Source organism: Macaca thibetana, chromosome 12 (assembly GCF_024542745.1).
Source record: "Macaca thibetana thibetana isolate TM-01 chromosome 12, ASM2454274v1, whole genome shotgun sequence".
Lineage (NCBI taxonomy): Eukaryota > Metazoa > Chordata > Mammalia > Primates > Cercopithecidae > Macaca > Macaca thibetana.
In genome coordinates this window covers 53008369-53028817 of record NC_065589.1, presented here as the reverse complement: position 1 = coordinate 53028817, position 20449 = coordinate 53008369, and the positions used below count along the sequence as shown (strand labels likewise).

General features: G+C 37.0%; 1 protein-coding gene across 13 annotated transcripts in view; it reads left to right on the top strand.

The window, feature by feature from the left end:
- PMS1 (PMS1 homolog 1, mismatch repair system component) overlaps positions 1-20449 on the top strand; it is a 141385-nt gene that overhangs the window by 60004 nt on the left and 60932 nt on the right. For 12 of the 13 annotated variants that reach the window (XR_007718310.1, XM_050751866.1, XM_050751861.1 and 9 more), the window contains 4 exons: positions 7792-7914; positions 9113-9256; positions 9413-10302; positions 19291-19773. Coding sequence is in view for 12 of the 13 variants with exons in the window: in XM_050751866.1 (XP_050607823.1) it covers positions 7792-7914; positions 9113-9256; positions 9413-10302; positions 19291-19773 (1640 nt within the window). In the remaining variant the exon portion in view is untranslated. The remainder of the gene's footprint in view (positions 1-7791; positions 7915-9112; positions 9257-9412; positions 10303-19290; positions 19774-20449) is intronic. The other variant, XM_050751867.1, reaches the window with a different exon arrangement.

Here is a 20449-nt window from a genome sequence, read left to right as displayed (position 1 = left end):
AGTGGTGGGATCTCAGCCCACTGCAGCCTCCATCTCCTGGGTTCAAGTGATTCTCATGCCTTAGCCTCCCTAGTAGTTAGAATTACAGGGGTATGCCACCACACCCAGCTAATTTTTGTATTTTTAGTGGAGACAGCGTTTCACTATGTTGCCCAGGCTGGTCTTGATTCCCTGACCTCAGGTGATCTGCCTACAACGACCTCCCAAAGTGCTGGGATTATATGCGTGAGCCACCACTCCCAGTCTCGTATTTTCTTATGTAGCCATTTTTTAAGTGTTCTATCTTTTGTCTGAAGATTGATTCTAAAAGTTGAAAACTTGTATAGACTATAAAACAATCTTCATTAAAAGCCCAGTATTGTAGTAGGACTGCATTTTACCTCGGTGGGCGGATCACGAGGTCAGGAGATCGAGACCATCCTGGCTAACATGGTGAAACCCTGTCTCTACTAAGAATACAAAACAATTAGCCGGGTGTGGCAGCAGGCGCCTGTAGTCCCAGCTACTCAGGAGGCTGAGGCAGGAGAATGGCGTGAACCCGGGAGGCGGAGCTTGCAGTGAGCCGAGCTGGCGCACAGCACTCAAGCCTGGGCGACAGAGTGAGACTCCGCCTCAAAAAAAAAAAAAGATCCAGGGTTATATCTCTTATGCCGTATAAATGATAATATTCCTAGAGCCCTGATTAAATGGAATCTCTGTTCTTGTACTCCCATAAGTTGCTCAAAATTTATCATGTTTTTCTTTGCTTTATAAGTAGACTATCTTACATAGTTTTTTGCTTTTTCTGGGATTTTCAAAAGTTTTTTTTAATGAAAAAGTTTTCTTCATCATGTTAGCAATAAAATCCAACTCTTTTAGTCATCCTAGCTGTAGTTGGTAATCCATTTCATTACATATTTTTGAAGTCATTGTTCTTAGACCCCACTTATTTCTTACTTGGATCATATCTTAGGCCTTCTGCACAATTCTCATCTTCAGATTTCTTTTAATAGGAATGATGGTAGGTTCCATTATTGGTATGTCATGCCTTCCTCTTTCTTGGCACTCATACTCATTTTTTTTTTTTTTTTTTTTCTTTTTGAGATGAAGTCTCGCTTTGTCACCCAGGCTGAAGTGCAGTGGTGCAATCTTTGCATACTGCAACTTCCGCCTCCGAGGTTCAAAGGATTCTCCTGCCTCAGCCTCCTGAGTAGCTGGGACTACAGCCACAATACCCGGCTAAGTTTTGTATTTGTAATAGAGGTAGGGTCTTACCATGTTGGCCAGGCTGGTCTCAAACTCCTGACCTCAAGTGATCCACCCCCCCAGCCTCCCAAAGTGCTAGGATTACAGGTGTGAGCCACTGGGTCTGGCCCCATACTCATTTTTCTGAGGCATATCTTTAAGTAACTTCCACAGAAAGAGGGGACACGAGAGGTAATTTTTCATGTCTGTGGCTGGGCGTGGTGGGTCACACCCGTCCCAATACTTTGGGAGGCTAAGGCAGTTGAGGCCAGAAGTTCTAGACCAGCCTGGGCAACATAGTAAGACCCTGTCTCTAAAAAAGAAAATACAAAAATTGGCCGGGTGTGATGACTCACACCTGTAATCCCAGCAGTTTGGGAAGCCAAGGCGGGTGGATCACCTGAAGTCAGGAGTTTGAGACCACCCTGGCCAAAACATGGCAAAACCCCATCTCTACTAAAAATACAAAAATTAGCCAGGTATGGTGGCAGGCGCATGTAATCCCAGCTACTTGGGAGGCTGAGGCAGGAGAATCGCTTGAACCTGGGAGGCAGAGGTTCCAGTGAGCCAAGATCTTGCCACTGCACTCCAGCCTCGGCCAGAAAGAGATCCTGTCTCAAAACAAACACATTTTAAAAACAACTAAAAATTTTCATGCCTGAGAATGATTTCATCTTGCACTTTCTCTTGTTGATAGTCTGGCAGACATAGACTTGTCGATTGAAATTAATTTTTGAAATCTTGAGTATTTTTTTACTATCCATTTTTGCTAACGGGAAACAATGCATTCCACTTCTTTTTTTTTTGTTTTGTATTTCTCGAGACAGACTCTTGCTCTGTCACCCAGGCTGTAGTGCAGTGGCGCAGTCTCGGCTCACTGCAACCCCCGCCTCCCAGGTTCAAGTGATTGTCCTGCCTCAGTCTCCTGAGTAGCTAGGATTGCAAGTGAGCACCACCACACCCAACTAATTTTTGTATTTTTAGTAGAGATGGGGTTTCACCATGGTGATCAGGCTGGTCTTGAACTCCTGACCTCAGAATCCGCCCGCCTTGGCCCCCCAAAGTGCCCATTTCTTTTTTTCTAGATGGTACGTTTTCTTCTATTTGAAAGTTGTTAGGATCTGTCCTTCATCCTTACAAGGATGTGTCTGTGTGTCTTTTATTATTTGTTTATTGTGCTGAGCACTTGATGTGGATCTTTTGAATCTGAAGGCTCATTTCTTTCTCAGCCCCAGGTTATGTATTTCCATCCATTATCACTTTGATAATTTCTGGTTTTTTTTATGAAACTCCCTATTGTCATTAAGACCTCCTGTTAATTTTCTCAGGTTTCCCATCTTTAGTTTTTTCCATGAGTTTTGAGAAATCTGTTTTTTCAAGCTTCTATTGAATGTTTTTTTTTTATTTTAAAAGTTATGTTTAATTCCCAAGAGTATTTTTTATTGCTTTTTCATACTTACTGTTTTATGGATACAAAACTTGGGTCTCTCTAAAGATAATTATTTTTGTTTTTAAATTATTTGTTCCTTTAATAATTTCTGTTTATTAGGAGGTCAGTTTTGTTTTACCTGTCAGGTCTTTTTCCTCCAGTCCTCTAATTCTCCTGTCTTTCCCCAGGAATAAGAAATCTAATTGGGAACATGGTGTTTGTGGCTGGGCTTATTGACTGTCAGGTTCCACGTTAGTGTTGAGTAATCAAGGTCCTAATTCTGTTCCTGGAGTTGTGCTAAGCAGTTGGCTTCTTTTCTTCTCTTCCATTTTTTTTTCATAATTTGTTGCAACCTCTTCTGCTGCTAGGTCCCTTCCCATTCTCTTTGTAGTATTGAGTTCTTAATTATTGCTTATCATTTTATTAAAATCTTGGATGGAAGCTTGTACTCAGGTAATTCTTGGGATTTTCTTTGCCAGGGAACAATTCAGGCCAACCTTTGTGGCCAGCTACAATGTTGGCCATGATGTGACATGGGTCCTATTTTTCAGAGCTCCCTGAAGAGTTGTTTTCTAGTTTTGACACACTCCAGTGCTACTTCAAACTGGTTACGGTTGCTGACTTGGGATGGCAAGGTTACTGTCTAAATTCTGCTGGATTCCTTGTAGCTTCATGGTACTTTGTTGCCTACAGTGGTAATCCAGGCAGCTTATGGCAGGAGATCTAGACTTGATACCTTTACCATCATGCCCTGGATATTCTAGCTATTATAATTTAGTCTGAAGACTAGCAGTGTTGGCATCACCTGGAAGCTTACTGAAAATAAAAAATCCTAGGCTTCATCCCAGATCTACTGAATCAGAATTTGCATTTTAACAAGGTCCCCAGGTGCTCATTCAAGTGTGAAAAGCACTGATCTTGACTTTGGTCAGCTATGATTTCATGAGTGAATGGGACTATCACATGAATCAGTCCTATACTTGGAAATCTTTTCCTCCCATCTGTTCTGAGATGTGTTGCCAGATCTGTGCTTGCCCATTGAATTTTTATTTTCAGTGGGCAAGCACAGATAGAATTGCATAAAGACTCCTAGTAGTCCTTCATAGATATGATAATTTTTGCTGCACCTCTGTGTGGTTATTTTTGCATGGTGGATTGAAGGAATTAGGTAAGCATGTGTTAGTGTTCCAGTTCCACAGGCTGCCAGAATGATAAACTTGAGTGTCTCTCTGGTGAGAGTGATCATCTAACCAAATCCCTCTTCTCTTGTTGCACTGTGTGTCTAAAGTATTGTATTTATGTTGCCACCAGCTACCCATCATCACTCCATTGTTTCTGGGCTTGTATGGTTGAAGGGTACTGGTCCTATATCACAATTCCTTTGAGCCCTTTCTCCATCCCTGGCCAAAAGCAATCTTAAGTTGTTTTCCACTGCTAGTTAGTGATTGTCCTCACTCACCTCACTTCTGTCCCCATTATATACCTTTAAGATGTGCAACTTGGCCACCAAGGCCTCTTGACTAGTCTGGAATGACAGTGCCATTGGCCATTGGGAACCTTGGATGTAGAGAATCTTTATATATCTCTTCCCATAATGTGAGGGTACTTCCCCCCGCCCCCATCTACAGTGACCCCACATGGGAAGAACTAATTATTGGTGGTGATCTCAACAGGGCCGCTGCTCTGGTGGCTTTTGTGAGGCATTTCCCATCGTGACTTTGTGGGCTTGATGGAGCTCCCAAAGTTACCTTTTTGACATCTGTCTTCTCTTTGACACTTCCATCTCTGCATTACTTTATGCTAAGTTCGGAATAAATTCCTCATCGTTGCCTGATTTTAATTCCCAAAACTATATATTTTGTTTCTAGGATTTACAATTTATTTGTTTTCATATTCTTCTCTTCTAAACTTGATTTCTAGCTACCAATTCTAATTTCTTTACCTTGTTTTAAGTGGATGCTACTTTTCTTTTTTTAAAAGCATGTTACATATACTAATAATTTCAAAGTCCTTTTCATATTACTCTATCATTTCTACTTTCTTGAGACAAAATTATCTAATTCTCTGATGTTTTATATGCTTTGAAAATTTAATTTCAAAATCATCTTGAATGCCGGTTTATTGTTTTTGTTGCTTTGTTGTTGCTTTCCCCAACTTCCACTTCCTTCCCATAGTTTGGCAGATAGTTCACTTGCCAGTCCCAATTCAACAGCAGGTATCATATTAGTAATTCATGCCTCATCCTGCCAAGATTTTACAGGCCCCTTTTCTTAGCCAGTTTGGCTTAGCCTTGTTCTTGGTTTGGAGTTGTCTCTGTTCTTGTGACTCTGGCAAGCAGCTCCAGACAGTGGCCACAGTATTTTTAAACTATTTTTTGTGTTTTTTTTTTTTTGGAGAAGAGGTGCTATATGAGCCCCCTTTTTTAAATGGAAAGACTGATTTCAGTCCCCTGTCTTGAATGGGGTGTTTTCAGTCCTTATTTCCGTACCAGAATTGAATTTCCAGCTGACACATCTTGTTTCTGATCCTAGACCACATAGGACATTTGACTTTAGCCGTCACTCCCTGTTTAATGTTTTGCAATCATAACATCTTTAACTACTTTTATGTGGGTGGCCTTTTGAAAATTTGTATTTTTTTTTTTTTTTATCACTGTTATATATTTGCAGTTGGAATGGGAGAGAAGGGGGTTTCACATGAACTTGTTTCACTGTCCTGACCAAAAGTACTTAGATTACTACTGTAAAAATGTAACTTCATGGTGTTGTGGAGATTTACTGAAAGAGGAGAAGAATTAGTGTTAGGAGACCAGCCAGGGTTACATCAGTATAATCGGGGTTAAGAAGAGGAAATGGGTTTGACAGACTGGGTAGCTGGCACAGCCCCTTATCATAGTAAAGGAGTACAGGAGGAGCTAGCAGGATAGAAGTAGGATGAAATATTTTACCAAGTTTTGAATGTGGTGACATTGAGAATATTTTTGTGACAGCCAGTTGAAGATGGTAAGCACTGGGGAGTGAAAGAAACAGAAGTTACATACATCTGTGTCTTGGCATCACTGGTGTATGGGTAGTTGTTGAGTAGATGTGAATGAAATTAGGAAGAGTAACTAGAGAACAGGAAAAAGGGGCCTGATAATGGAATTTGGGTACCATCATCATTTATACAAGGTAAGGAAAAGGGGAGAAACCAGCAAACCAGAATGAAGAGGAGGCATCAGAGAGGAAGCAGAAGGACCAAAAGAAGGTTGAAACAGATTCATTCAGTGAGACCCTTCCCAGATGAGAGAATTGTGAGGGTGTCGGGCTGCAGGGAGTCAAATAAGATAAGGGCTGCGTAGTGTCCCTTGGAGTTGGTTATTGAAGTAGAAGCCTGCTTATAGGGGATTAGAGATGAAGGGAAGAGAGAGGTGGCCCATAGTTGAGAAGCAATTAAGGAAGAGAGGTAGTTGTATTTTGCCTTCAATTTTTGTTTTGCTTTTTAGGAAATTGAGTAATACACTTGGGTACAGAATTTTGTAAAGTCTTACCTAATTTTTAATTTTGTTGCACTGATTTGGTGTCTCAAGTTATTTTTCCATGAAGTGGCCTGATTTTCACTTTTTATAGCATTTTATAAGACTTTACTGTTTTATTTTACTTTGCCATGTAACTTAAACATAGTTTGTTCTTAAGATTATCCTAAACCATTTTTAAAGCTCAAGATCTAGAATAGTAATTATTCAGTGGCCAACCACGATGGTGTGAAAGGAAATCAATGGCAATATTACATATTTCTTCTTCATTTTATTCTTTATTCTTATCCTTTCAGGGCAGACTTTTTTTAAAGTCACAAACCCAATAAGTCTTTCAGAGGCTTAAACAGGCTCTCCCTGATGCCCAGCAGGTGCTTTAAGAAGGGTCTCATGTTACCTGATAAATTATACAACCATTTTTAAATGCTGTGAAGTTTTGCAGTTAATTCAGTAGTATCATTTTATAATGGATTATACAGATTAATTTATTTTTTCAAATTGGCACAATTTGGCATTGTGACAATAATGCACTTAGTGTTCTAAAACTGGTAATGCATCTCCTTAAACACTTATTTCCAAGGACAGGGATAGTCATAGACATAGGTGGCAGCTTACAGGCTATGTTAATAAGGAGCCCCACGGTTCCTGCTTAACTAAAAATAGTACCGCCAGTGACTTGCTTGTTTTTCTCAACCTAAGCTAAAATTTTACTATTAGTGTTCCTTGACAGATTAATAACACATCTAGTTCTAGTTTTTGCTGATAAGAGATTTTAAGCATATATTTTAAATAATTTTACAAAAATCACGTAGCTAGTGGTAGAACTGGGATTCAAACCTTGTCAATCTGGCTCTGTCTTATATCCTTAACAGTATAGTATGTTGTCTTTAGCTGTGTTCGTTAACTAAAGATAAAAGTGGGAGCATATTCTCTGCTTCCTATCCCTTCAATGTCTTTCTCTTCTCTCTGGTATTCTTTTCTAGTATCCTTTTCTCTTTCCTCTTTATACATTTGTAAAGTAGAGAAAGATAGCATATAAATAACCAGTAAAATTTTTATAGAAAGAGTTTTCTAAACAAAAATGAAGCTAAAGTACAACAGTACAATCAGTATTTAGCTCTGAGGAAGTTAATACAGAGTAAAAGATTTTTTTTTTTTAACTCAGAAATGAAAACCCAGTAAGATTGGCTTTATATAGCATACTAAGAATGAAGATAGAAACAGCAACTTCTTTATAGGAAAAGATGGTTAAAGAGAAAAGGACAAGCAGCCAGAGAAAAGTCACAATGTGAGGAAACTTTTAAAAGACAGAAAAAGGTTGAGTAGAGAGTGAATGCTGTACGTCCCATGACAGTTAAATATCTGAAAGTATAACCATTCTTGAAGATTTTATAAATGCCAATTTTTCCATAGAATTGCAAAAAAGGCACACAGCACCAGTGTAGCATGCTTTACTATTTTATTTAATGTTAATACTTGAGACGTGGTTATCAGGAAGTATATGGCTTTTTAGACCTTAAGATGAAAATCTGTTTTTTAATTTTTTTTATACCTCTCAAAGTGTGTATAGCTAGACCCATGGAACTACATTGTTGACATTGCATATTCTATAATTATTATATAGATTTATCTCAGTGGATTTCTTCCAAAGTGTGATGCAGACCACTCTTTCACTAGTCTTTCAACACCAGAAAGAAGTTTCATCTTCATAAACAGTCGACCAGTACATCAAAAAGATATCTTAAAGGTAATATGCTTTAGAAAAAAAAAATTATTTGAATTGAAAATTTGTCACATTGTAACAAGGACTACTTCCAAGAATTTGCTCTAAAACAAAGAAAAAGAAATACAATATCATTTATTAAGCATTATGCATGATAAAAAGATATATGATGTCTCTCTTATTCTTCACAGCAATTCTGGACTGCATTAGCATCCCCATTTATAGTGAGGAAACAAATGTTCAATGTTTCTCTTAGGCCACATAGCCAGGAAATTAAGAGTTGGAGAGTTAGTAGTTTTTTTGCTTTTTTTTTTTTTTTTCCTGAGACAGAGTTTTGCTCTCCAGGCTGGAGTGCAATGGCATGTGGCGTGATCTTGACTCACTGCAACCTCTGCCTCCTGGGTTTGAACAATTCTCCTGCCTCAGCCTCCCAAGTAGCTGGTATTACAGGCACCTGCCACCATGCCCAGCTAATTTTTTTTGTAGTCTTAGTAGAGATGGGGTTTCACCATTTGGCCAGGCTGATCTCGAGCTCCTGTACTCAAGTGATCTGCCCGCCTCGGCCTCCCAAAGTGCTGGGATTACAAGCCAGAGCCACCACACCAGAGTTTTGATTTGAACCCTAAGCCTTCAGAACTTACATGACATTGTGATTTTTAATTATTAAGCCAGTTTCATTGCATGTTTGTACTTGTTATGAATGTTTGTGCTTCATTTAGGTTTAAGGCCTCCAAAGGAGTATTACTACTTAGATAATGCTTTTCACTTTTTTTGGTTTGTTTGTTTGTTTGTTTTTTTGAGATGCAGCCTTGCTCTTTTGCCCATGCTACAGTGCAGTAGCATGATCTTGGCTCACTGCAACCTCTATCTCCCAGGTTCAAGCGATTCTCCTGCCTCATCCTCCCAAGTATCTGGGATTACAGGTTCCTGCCACTATGCCCTGCTAATTTTTCTACTTTTTAGTAGAGATGGGGTTTCACCACGTTGACCAGGCTGGTCTTGAACTCCTGACCTCAAGTGATCCCCCTGCCTTGGCTTCCTAAAGTACTGGGATCACAGGCATGAGCCACTGTGCCCAGCTATGATAATGCTTTTCCTAATAAGCAGTTGCATCTACTCAATTTCTCAGTTGAATTTGCTTGTTTTTATTGTACTTTAAGTTTGGTGATATTTTCTTTATTTACATATTATTTTTTCTTTTATTTATTACGTGTATTTCTAGTTAATCCGACATCATTACAACCTGAAATGCCTAAAGGAATCTACTCGTTTGTATCCTATTTTCTTTCTGAAAATCGACGTTCCTACAGCTGATGTTGATGTAAATTTAACACCAGATAAAAGTCAAGTATTATTACAAAATAAGGTAACTCTTTTCAGATAATTTTTTGTTACGCTATTTATAAACATATATTCCTGTTTTCATATTAAAAAGATTTGTTTATATTTTTCTTTTTTATTATTTAAAATCTTGTCTATTTTTTCATAATTTCCCCTAACATTTGTTAATTTGTATTTTTAGGAATCTGTTTTAATTGCTCTTGAAAATCTGATGACGACTTGTTATGGACCATTACCTAGTACAAATTCTTATGAAAATAATGAAACAGATGTTTCCGCAGCTGACATCGTTCTTAGTAAAACAGCAGAAACAGATGTGCTTTTTAATAAAATGGAATCATCTGGAAAGAATTATTCAAATGTTGATACTTCAGTCATTCCGTTCCAAAATGATATGCATAATGATGAATCTGGAAAAAACACTGATGATTGTTTAAATCACCAGATAAGTGCTGGTGACTTTGGTTATGGTCATTGTAGTAGTGAAATTTCTAACACTGATAAAAACACTAAGAATGCATTTCAAGACATTTCAATGAGTAATTTATCATGGGAGAACACTCAGACGGAATATAGTAAAACTTGTTTTGTAGGTTCCGTTAAGCACACCCAGTCAGAAAATGACAATAAAGACCATATAGCTGAGAGTGGGGAAAATGAGGAAGAAGCAGGTCTTGAAAACTCTTTGGAAATTTCTGCAGATGAGTGGAGCAGGGGAAATATACTTAAAAATTCAGTGGGAGAGAATATTGAACCTGTGAAAATTTTAGTGCCTGAAAAAAGTTTACCATGTAAAGTAAGTAATAATAATCATCCAAGTCCTGAACAAATGAATCTTAATGAAGATCCATGTAACAAAAAATCAACTGTAATAGATAATAAATCTGGAAAAGTTACAGCTTATGATTTACTTAGCAATCGAGTAATCAAGAAACCCATGTCAGCAAGTGCTCTTTTTGTTCAAGATCATCGTGCTCAGTTTCTCATAGAAAATCCTAAGACTAGTTTAGAGGATGCAACACTACAAATTGAAGAACTGTGGAAGACGTTGAGTGAAGACGAAAAACTGAAGTAAGTTTCCAGAGCTTGCATGTGACTTGAATGTTCAGCTATTTCCATTCTATATGACTCACTGTTCAAAAAGAATTTTTTTCACTTCTTATTTATGGAAAAGCAGATCGGAAAATACCTTTGGCTTGGATAAAGTACCTTTTTTGGTAACACTTTTTTTCCTGCTAATTTAGGTTTTTTGTTGGGGCGGGGCTCGTTTTATTTTGTTTTGTTTGTTTCTTTGTTTGTTTTAATATAAGCCTTAACTGTTTTTTGATTTACTAAGTTTTTTGCTATAGGTTTTCCATTCATCTTCTCAGTTTCAAACCACCATTATGTTCTTTTGTTTTGTTTTATGTTTAATGACTTTTCTGTTGTAGAACTTTTTTAAAAAGCTTTTGCATTGGAACAGTTATAACTGGTGTTTTTAATATCTTAACTAATCCCTTTCTTAAATTGGTCTCCAAAATATGTAGCACAACACAAAAAATTTTGTATTATTGGCAATTCAATTTAGTGTTGTTCATTCATACTGTTTCTATTCAGTATAACTTAAGGCTTGCTTCTAAGATGTATTATTTATTATAACTTATAAACTATAGTGGGTATTTTTATTATGTAAATAGGTGATTTGATCTGTCTTTGATTAAAATAGTACTTGCCATGTTTAAATTAGATTATCTGAATAAATGTCCCAAAATAATATGATGAATGTTTTTAATTGACTAGGACACTTAATATAAACACAAAATATTACGTTCTGGTGATCTAACCCAGCAGAAAATGAGACTAAAACTATACCTCCAATCATATACAGGTATCTAAGTATCTCAATATTATATCAAGTGTGTGGGAAAATTTTTAAAGGTAATCCGTCATCTGGAGTTTATTTTTGGTGATAAACTCCTTAGATACTTGACCAATTTTTTTTCATTCTTTCCTTAGCTTATTCAGCCTTATAAAAACAGTATCAATTTAAAATGATAAAGACCACTGTTAATACCAAAATGAAAAGCCCCCATAAAGCTTTTCTCTTCAGCCTTTTTTTGTCACCTTTTTTTTTTTTTTAAGTGGGAATGGTTATTGTATTTTGTTATTTTGGAAATATCCACAAAAGTAGACATTTTTAAGTATAAAGCCATTACCCCATTTCACCACCCATCATCTCATGGTCAGTCCTGTTAGTCCTGTTTCATCCATACTTCCATTCACTTTCTTTCCCTTTCTTTATTATTCTGAAGCAAATCATAGGCATATCATCTCAGTATGTATCTCTAAGAGATAAAGATACTCATATTTTAAACATAACCATAATAAAATTGTCATAACTTTTTAAAGGTATAGATTCCTTAATATAACAAATACTCAGTGTTCAAATTTATAATTGTTTCATAAATGTCAGATTTTTAAAGATTTGTTTTGAATCATGATGCAAATAAGGTTCACACAGTTGTGATTGTCTTTAGTTTTACTTAAATGACACAACTATGCAGTTTAAAGGTGAGGGGACTTAACTTTTAAATACAGTAAGTCCACAAAAGTTGAATTGCATTGCCCGGGGAAATGAACTGAGAATTGTCTGAAAATAGAAAAAAATCATAGTTATTTCAAGTTCTCAAGGAAATAGGGACAGTGTACAGGCTTATGATGGAAACTTACCTTGCTGACTGTTCCTTTGCAGCCTCACAACAGCAGGTATCCTTCCATTTGCCTTTTGGGGAATGTCTGCATTGTTTCTCCTTGCGGGTCCCAAGGTGTCAGGTTCCTAGGATTATGATTAATAGACCTCATCTAAAAATCCATTTACCATCAATTACCAGAATATTCCAGGTAATATTCTGGAATCAAGCTTACTTTCTCTCACATTGCCCTAAAGTAGACAAAAGAGGCATTGATGGTCAAGACCTCTGAAGCTTCACCTGGGTTCTAACCACAGTTCTTTGTTAGCTTTTTATTAAAAAGTGTGGACAGTCTCTCATGGATTGTTGTGAGGATTAAATAATATATTGTGTGTTATGATACAGGATAATTACTAACATAGTAAATGATTGCTCACAATGTCAATATGATCAGTTTTTAATCTATGAAAGGGAATTTTTCTGTTGAGAAAAACATTTTTCATTTGCTGAGTCAAGATTAAATTGAATTTGGAGGCCAGAAATAGAAATCAATGAAGGCCGGGCACGGTGGCTCACGCTTGTAATCCCAGCACTTTGGGAGGCCGAGATGGGCGGATCACGAGGTCAGGAGATTGAGACCATCCTGACTAACACGGTGAAACCCCGTCTCTACTAAAAATACAAAACTTAGCCGGGCGTGGTGGCGGCCGGCGCCTGTAGTCCCAGCTACACGGGAGGCTGAGGCAGGAGAACGGCGTGAACCCGGGAGGCGGAGCTTGCAGTGAGCTGAGATCTGGCCACTGCACCCCAACCTGGGCGACTGAGCGAGACTCTGTCTCAAAAAAAAAAAAAAAAAAGAAATCAATGAAGAAAATATAGGTATCTTGGGATGAGAGTTCTATTGTATGTCACAGAGTGCTGTGTTAGAACCTTTCAGAGCCAGGGTTCTGGGACCATGATCAGTTGAGTCTAGTATCATGATTAGTGAGAAGGTAGAGCAAAAATGATATCATACCCAAGAATCGTACTAGCTACCACTTCTCTCCCTGTCTTTATCTTGGCATTCTTTCCATGATACTAAATTCTCTAAATACAGTAGAGTAGACTCCTCTTCTGTAGACCTTCAGTCCATTCTTTTCTTCCTTCCTTTTTTCTTCCTTTTTTCCTTTTCCTCTCTTCTCTCTGTCCCTCCTTTCCCTTCCCTTCCTTCAACTAGGAAATATTAAGGGTTTTCTGTGTATAAGGCCTGATGTACTCTAGATAGTCACAAATAAAACATACTTTCCCAACTCATGAATCGTGTAGGCTAGTAAGGAAGATTCAGTTAAACAAGAATGTGATGAGCTTTAAGACATAAGTTTTAAATATAAGGAGTTAGGGAAAAACTTGGCAGTTGGACTTAATATTATCTGTGGGACAGGTAATGCTTCCCTGCATAGAAATTAACTAGAAGGATTTTAGGGAATTGTGTAGATTGGAGGAACAGTATGTGAGAAGGCCCAGGAGCTAGAAGGAACATGGTTATTAAGGAGATAAGATTCTATGACGGGAACAGAATATGAGGTAGTATGTGTAAAGAAAGTTGGGGGAAGGTGGGGCTGGATAATGGAAGATTCTCAAAGCTATAACAAAGAGTTTGAATAAGGAGTAGGATCAGGATTGTTCAGTTATTAAAATTCCTCTTTGGGAGGCCGAGACGGGCGGATCCCGAGGTCAGGAGATGGAGACCATCCTGGCTAACATGGTGAAACCCCATCTCTACTAAAAAATACAAAAAATCTAGCCGGGCGAGGTGGCGGGCACCTGTAGTCCCAGCTACTCGGGAGGCTGAGGCAGGAGAATGGCATACACCCGGGAGGCGGAGCTTGCAGTGAGCCGAGATCTGGCCACTGCACTCCAGCCTGGGCAATAGAGTGAGACTCTGTCTCAAAAAAAAAAAAAAAAAAAAAAAAAAAAATTCCGATGAGAGCTTGGGACAGATTTTGGAATCAGGGGGTTACTTCCATTGTTTTAGTTCTTCCTTTCTGGAGTTTTTGTTTGTTTTTTTCCTTCCTAACCTTTCTTCTAGTGGATTAAAATCCAGATTTGTGCCATGTGCCCTACCACTGGGGTCTCAGCTGACGTTAGCTTGAGCTTTTCACTTGCAGTATTTATGAATATATTGCTATTTAAACTAAGAAAAATATTGCAATTAGGGGATTATGAAAATGATAAATTTTATAACTAAATGCAGTGTTTAGTCACGAGAACATTATTTGAATTGACTTCTGGTCAAATCAGGATTAATATTTTCCATTCAAGTTACTAAATCCCTTCTTGACATTAAGTACAATGGTAGCAGCTGCTTTTACTTAACATTTACTTAATATTCCTTTGGACACAACTTTTTATATTTCCCAAAGACGAGTACCATATGTGAAAATTTGCACATTATAAGTAATTACAAATGGTGACCTTTGTTTTCAACTCATTTTACCACTGCACAGGAAAAATCTTTAATTTGAATGTCTAAGAGCTAAAAATACTATTTCTAGGACCTGTTGAAAGTAAACTATTGAAAATCATGTGTTTTATATAGCTATTCCAGAACCTCAGATTCTAAGTAGATAATAACTTTAAAATTGTGAATATGGCATGGTAAGTAACCAAAGGAGCCATTTTTTAATGTAATTTACAATGAAACAAGGTCTTTTTTGAATAATCTTATTCAGATAACATTTCTTCATTCAGCAGACAGGCACCGAGCACAAATTACATGCCATGCTGTGATCTCCTGTCTTTTAAATCTCACTTTTAACAGCACTGTTCTCTCAATAATATTTTTATTTCTTCACATTCCATATTTTCCCTTGAGATTATTTTATATATATATATAATAAAATTCAGTTAGTGTTTTAAGAGCATGAGATTAGAGATAACCTTAATTCTCTAGTCCCAAGTTTAAAACATTCTTAAAAAATAATCTTTTAGCAAAGTTACTTAATTTCCAACCATTACTCGCCCCTTCATTGTGAGATTTTTGTTTCTTGGTAGAAAATAATGACAGCAAAACATTTATCACCGTTTACTTTGTGATAAGTAGTATTCTAAGTACTTGGCACACTTTAACTCATTTTATTTCTCACAACAAAACTGAGTAGATGTAGATTATCCATATGTTACAGTTGAGCATAATGAGACACAGAAAGATTAAATCATTTTCATAGGTTTACAGAACTACTAAGTGGCAGAACCAAGCCAGGCTGTCTTCAGAGTCTGTGTGCTTCATCACCACACTTTGCTGAACAAATAGCAGTAGTTTCCAATTCTGGGTATGTAATGGAATCACCTGTGGAGCTCTGTAAAAACAGAGCTGCCCAATCTCAACCTCGGCCTAGAGAATTAGAAGCTCTGAGGGTGGGATCCAGGTATCACTTTTTAAGAAAAGGGGTGACATAACCGCTGTGCTAGGTCTTTGGCCCCGGAAGTTTCATTTTTCTTACATTGTTGACAAAAAGATCTCTTAACTTTCTACCCAGTGTAATTTTTTTTTTTATTCTTGAGTTCTTAGAATCTATCCAGTATAATTTTTCAAACGTCCATTATCTTGTACCTTTGAAATTGAGTTAAATTAGATGGTTTGGGTGTGTTTAGTTTATCCAAATGTATCTTTTCATTGATGACTAACATGAGAATAAAAATATTAACAATTAGCTAATCACATACTTTCTGTTTTGTGGTTATTGTAGTGACTATAATTTCACTAGCAGTTACTAAATGAAGTATTATATACATAAATTTTCTTTTGTGTTATTTGGGAATTGTTTATTCTATGTTGATGTTAAAGCAGATTTATAAGGAACTCTTCAGATCCGGAATTAATCCATTTCTTTATTCATCCTCTCTTAGAAATTCTGATTGCTTATGGCTCAAAGCTTTCTTAAATTTTTTTTTTTTTTTTTTTTTTTAAACTGGGTAAAATTTACCTAATGTGAATTGCAGAGATGTTAACGGTGTAATTTAATGTATTTTCATACATGTCTACACACACATAAACATCACCCCAGACAAAATAGAGAACATCTCCATCATCCCAGAATGGTTCCTCATGCCACCTCTCAGCCAGTGTAGTTCTTCTTTTTTTTTTTTTTAAATCAAAGAGTAATACTCAGTTGTATAAATATACCAAAATATGTTTATTCAGTCTCCAGTTGATGGACATTTGGATTGTTTCAGTTTGGGGCTATTATGAGTAAAATTATGTTGTTTACTTTCCAAATATTTGGGGCTTTTCCGGATATTTTATTTCTAATTTAAGTGTTTCATGGATAGAGAAAATGCTAAGTTAGATTTCAATCTTTTGAAAAGTAATGAGAATTAAGGCCCAGTGTATGTTCTATCTCAACAAATGTTCCATATTCACTTAAAAAGAATCAGGATTCTCCAGTTGCTAGATGGTAGTGTTCCAAAATGTCAGTTAAGTATTAAGTAGTTGATAATATTGCTAAAATCTTGTACAGCTTTGAGGATTTTTTTTTTTTTTTTTTTTTTTTGAGGAGGATCTCTAGTTCTGTCAGTTACTGAGGTAGGAGTATATACTGTTGCCTGCCACTCTGGCTTCTTATGCTTACTATTTGCATGGTGTATCTTTTTTTTTCAGTCTTTTAGACTATCCCCATCTTTATATTTAAAATGTAACACTTGTAGACAAAGTTGGGTGTTACTTTTTAAATTCAGTTTGATAATCTGTGCCTTTGAATTGCAATATTTAGTCCATGTAATGTAATAATTGATATGGTTGGGTTTAGGTCTGCCATTTTCCTGTTTGTTTTCTGTTTGTCCTATCTCCATTTTGTTCTTTTGTTCCTCCTTTTTTGGGGGGGAGAGGAGCCCTTTAGGGTTAAAAGAATATATTTCAGTATCTAATTTTAATTTCTTTATTGAGTTTCCATTAGTTTTTGCTTTGGTGATTACATTATGCATCCTTATCATAATCTACTTGGAGTTAATAAAATGTAAAAACCCTGTAAGTATAATTTCACTTATATTTGGTGTCACTCTCCTTAATTGTGCACATATACTGGCAACTAATTCTCATCTTAATCTGAAAACGTCTATTTCATCTTCATTTTTGAAGGACTTTTTTTTAATGATATAGCCGGATTCTGGGTTCTTTTGCCACTTAAAAGATTTCACTGTTGACCAGGCGCAGTGGCTCATGCCTGTAATCCCAGCACTTTGGGAGGCGGAGGCAGGTGGATCACCTGAAGTCAGAAGTTTGAGACCAGCCTGGCCAACATGGTGAAACCCCCTCTCTACTAAAAAACAAAATTAGCTGGGGGTGGTTGTGTACGCCTCTAATCCCAGCTACTCTGTAGGCTGAGGCAGGAGAATCGCTTAGAACCTGGGAGGCAGAGGTTACAGTGAGCTGAAATTGTGCCACTGCACTCTAGCCTGGAGGATGGAGGGAGACTCTGTCTCAAAAAAAAAAAAAAAAAAATTTCACTGTCATTTGCCTCTGCATTGCTCTTTATGATATCCATTATTTTTGCTGTTTCCTCTTTGTACTGTTTTTTTCCTATTTTCAGGATTTTATCTTAATCTTTGGTTTTCAGCGGTTGAATGTAATATACCTACCTGTGAATTTCTTTGCATTTATTCTCTTGGGAGGTTTGTTGACCTTCTTGCATCTGTAAGTTGTATTTCTCCAAATTTGCTGATTATCAACCCTAATTTCTTCACATTTTATTTTCTTTCCCAGTTTTCCGTTGTTTATCTGGGACTCCCATGACATATATATTAGATCGTTTGTTTTGCCTTAGGTCGCTGCAGTGCTTTTCCAGTTGTCTTCACTTTTCTGTGAAAACAACACATTTTATCATTTCTATTGATCTGTCTTCAACTTTACTGACCCTTTCTTTTGCCATCTTTTTATCTGCTGTTAAGCCTGCCCAGTGAATATTTAATTTCTGTTATTGTATTTTGGAGGTCTAGAATTTCCATTGTATTTTTTTTGTGTAATTTCCACTAATCTGTTGAGATTCCCCCTTCTGTTCTCTCATGATAATCTTTTAATACCTTAAACATTTATTAAACCTGTTTTTAAGTGGTTTTTTTGGTAATGTTGACATCTGGGTCATCTTGAGGTTGGCTTCTACTGACCACTTTTTCTTTTGACCATGACTCACGTTTTCTTGTTTTATTTGTTAGAGTGGTAACTTTTGATTGTATAGCAGGCATTGTGGGTAGTATGCTTAAAATTCTAGATTCTGTTATCCTCTTCTGAAAAGTGCTGATTTTTGTTCTACCAGGTATTTAAATTACTAACAGATCACCTTGAGCTTATGGAGGTTTTGTTTTATACTTTGTTAGGGAGAAGCTGTTTCAATTTTGTTCTTGGTCCCAGGGCAACTTCCTTAGTTTAGGACATAGGTTTTTTATCCTAAGATGTGGCCCTCTTCCAGTTTTAATTGAAAGCCCAAAGTGTTCACCAGGCCATGAAACTGTGGAATTCAGATTCCAAACGTTGTTTCCCCTGCAATGGGCAGCAGCTGAAATCTCTGTTCAGCTCATTTAACCTTCTAATGGTTGTTTTTCTTTGGGTTCCCACACATGGAATTTTCTGGGATTTTCTTTCTCAATTTTCAGTTGTTCTGGAAGCAGATAGCTCTGTGTCCTGGTGACTCAGGCTACTAAGAGTGCAACTTTCTGATTGAGTTCTGACCACCCTGGTCCCCCTTAATACTGAGGACTGCCCTCTGGTTAGAAGTCCTATAAATGTGGGACTCTGTCTCATTTTTCACTCCCCAAGGAGTGAATCCATTCTAATTTCTTCCTGCTTTTGGCTGTTCTTCAGTGCCTACTTTAAATAATTGAGGGTTTTTTGTTTGTTTGTGTACTTGTTTGTTGTTGTTTTCTTTTTTCTTTTTTTTTTTTTTTTTTTTTTTTTTGAGACAGTCTCGCTCTGTCGCCCAGGTTGGAATGCAATGGCGCGATCTCGGTTCATTGCAACTTCTGCCTCCTGGGTTCAAGCGATTCTCATGCCTCAGCCTTCCAAGTAGCTGGGACTACAGGTGCACACCAACATGCCTGGCTAACATTTGTGTTTTTAGTAGAGACAATATTTCGCCATTTTGGCCAGGCTAGTCTTAAACTCCTGACGTCAGGTGATCTGCCCGCCTCGGCCTCCCAAAGTGCTGGATTACAGGCATGAACCATCACCATGCCTGGCCAATAACTGATTTTTATATTTTGTTCAGTGTTTATCATAGTTATATTCAGGAGTTAGTCTAATACATGTTCCTTTGTCATTACTATACCTGGAATACCAGTTCTTTAGTTTTATAAAATTCAGATGGTTAATATATTTCTGATTATGATCTCATTAATTCTATTTTATTTCTGTTCTTAGATATGAAGAGAAGGCTACTAAAGACTTGGAACGATACAATAGTCAAATGAAGAGAGCCATTGAACAGGAGTCACAAATATCATTAAAAGATGGCAGAAAAAAGATAAAACCTGCCAGTGCATGGAATTTGGCCCAGAAGCACAAGTTGAAAACCTCATTATCTAATCAACCAAAACTTGATGAACTCCTTCAGTCCCAAATTGAAAAAAGGAGTCAAAATATTAAAATGGTACAGATCCCCTTTTCTATGAAAAACTTAAGAATAAATTTTGAGAAACAAAACAAAGTTGACTTAGAAGAGAAGGATGAACCTTGCTTGATCCACAGTCTCAGGTTTCCTGATGCATGGCTAATGACATCCAAAACAGAGGTAATGTTATTAAATCCATATAGAGTAGAAGAAGCCCTGCTATTTAAAAGACTTCTTGAGAATCATAAACTTCCTGCAGAGCCACTGGAAAAGCCAATTATGTTAACAGAGAGGTATGATGATACAATCTTTTTTAAATGTAAAAATATTTATTATAATAGTTCATACTAGATTAGAAATTGAAGATAGAAAGTTGAGAATGGTTCCTAGTAAGGATTAGTGGTATTTATTTATTTATTTTAATCTTTTAAAAATGTGATTTCTAGGCCGGGCACGGTGGCTCACGCCTGTAATCCCAGCACTTTGGGAGGCCGAGGTGGGTGGATCACGAGGTCAGGAGTTCGAGACCAGCCTGGCCAACATGGTGAAACCCTGTCTCTACTAAAAATACAATAATTAGCCAGGTATGGTGGCATGCACCTGTAGTCCCAGCTACTTGGGAGGTGGAGGCAGGAGAATCGCTTGAACCTGGGAGGTGGAGGTTGCAGTGAGCTGAGACAGTGCCACTGCACTCCAGCCTGGGTGACAGAGCAAGAGTCTGTCTCAAAAAAAAAATTTTTTTTTAATAAATAAAAATTAAAAAATATATATATATGTATTTGATTTCTAATCTTTAATGGAATTGTTTGTAAATAATATTAGAATACTCTGGATAGTTCACTTCTACATTTAATAAATATGAAGCTCATTTCTCTTGTACATTAGTGACTTCTCTAGGGTAATTTTGAAGTTAGATTGCCATGACTTTATTCCATTATGTACTCATTGTTTTAACATTTTCAAACACAT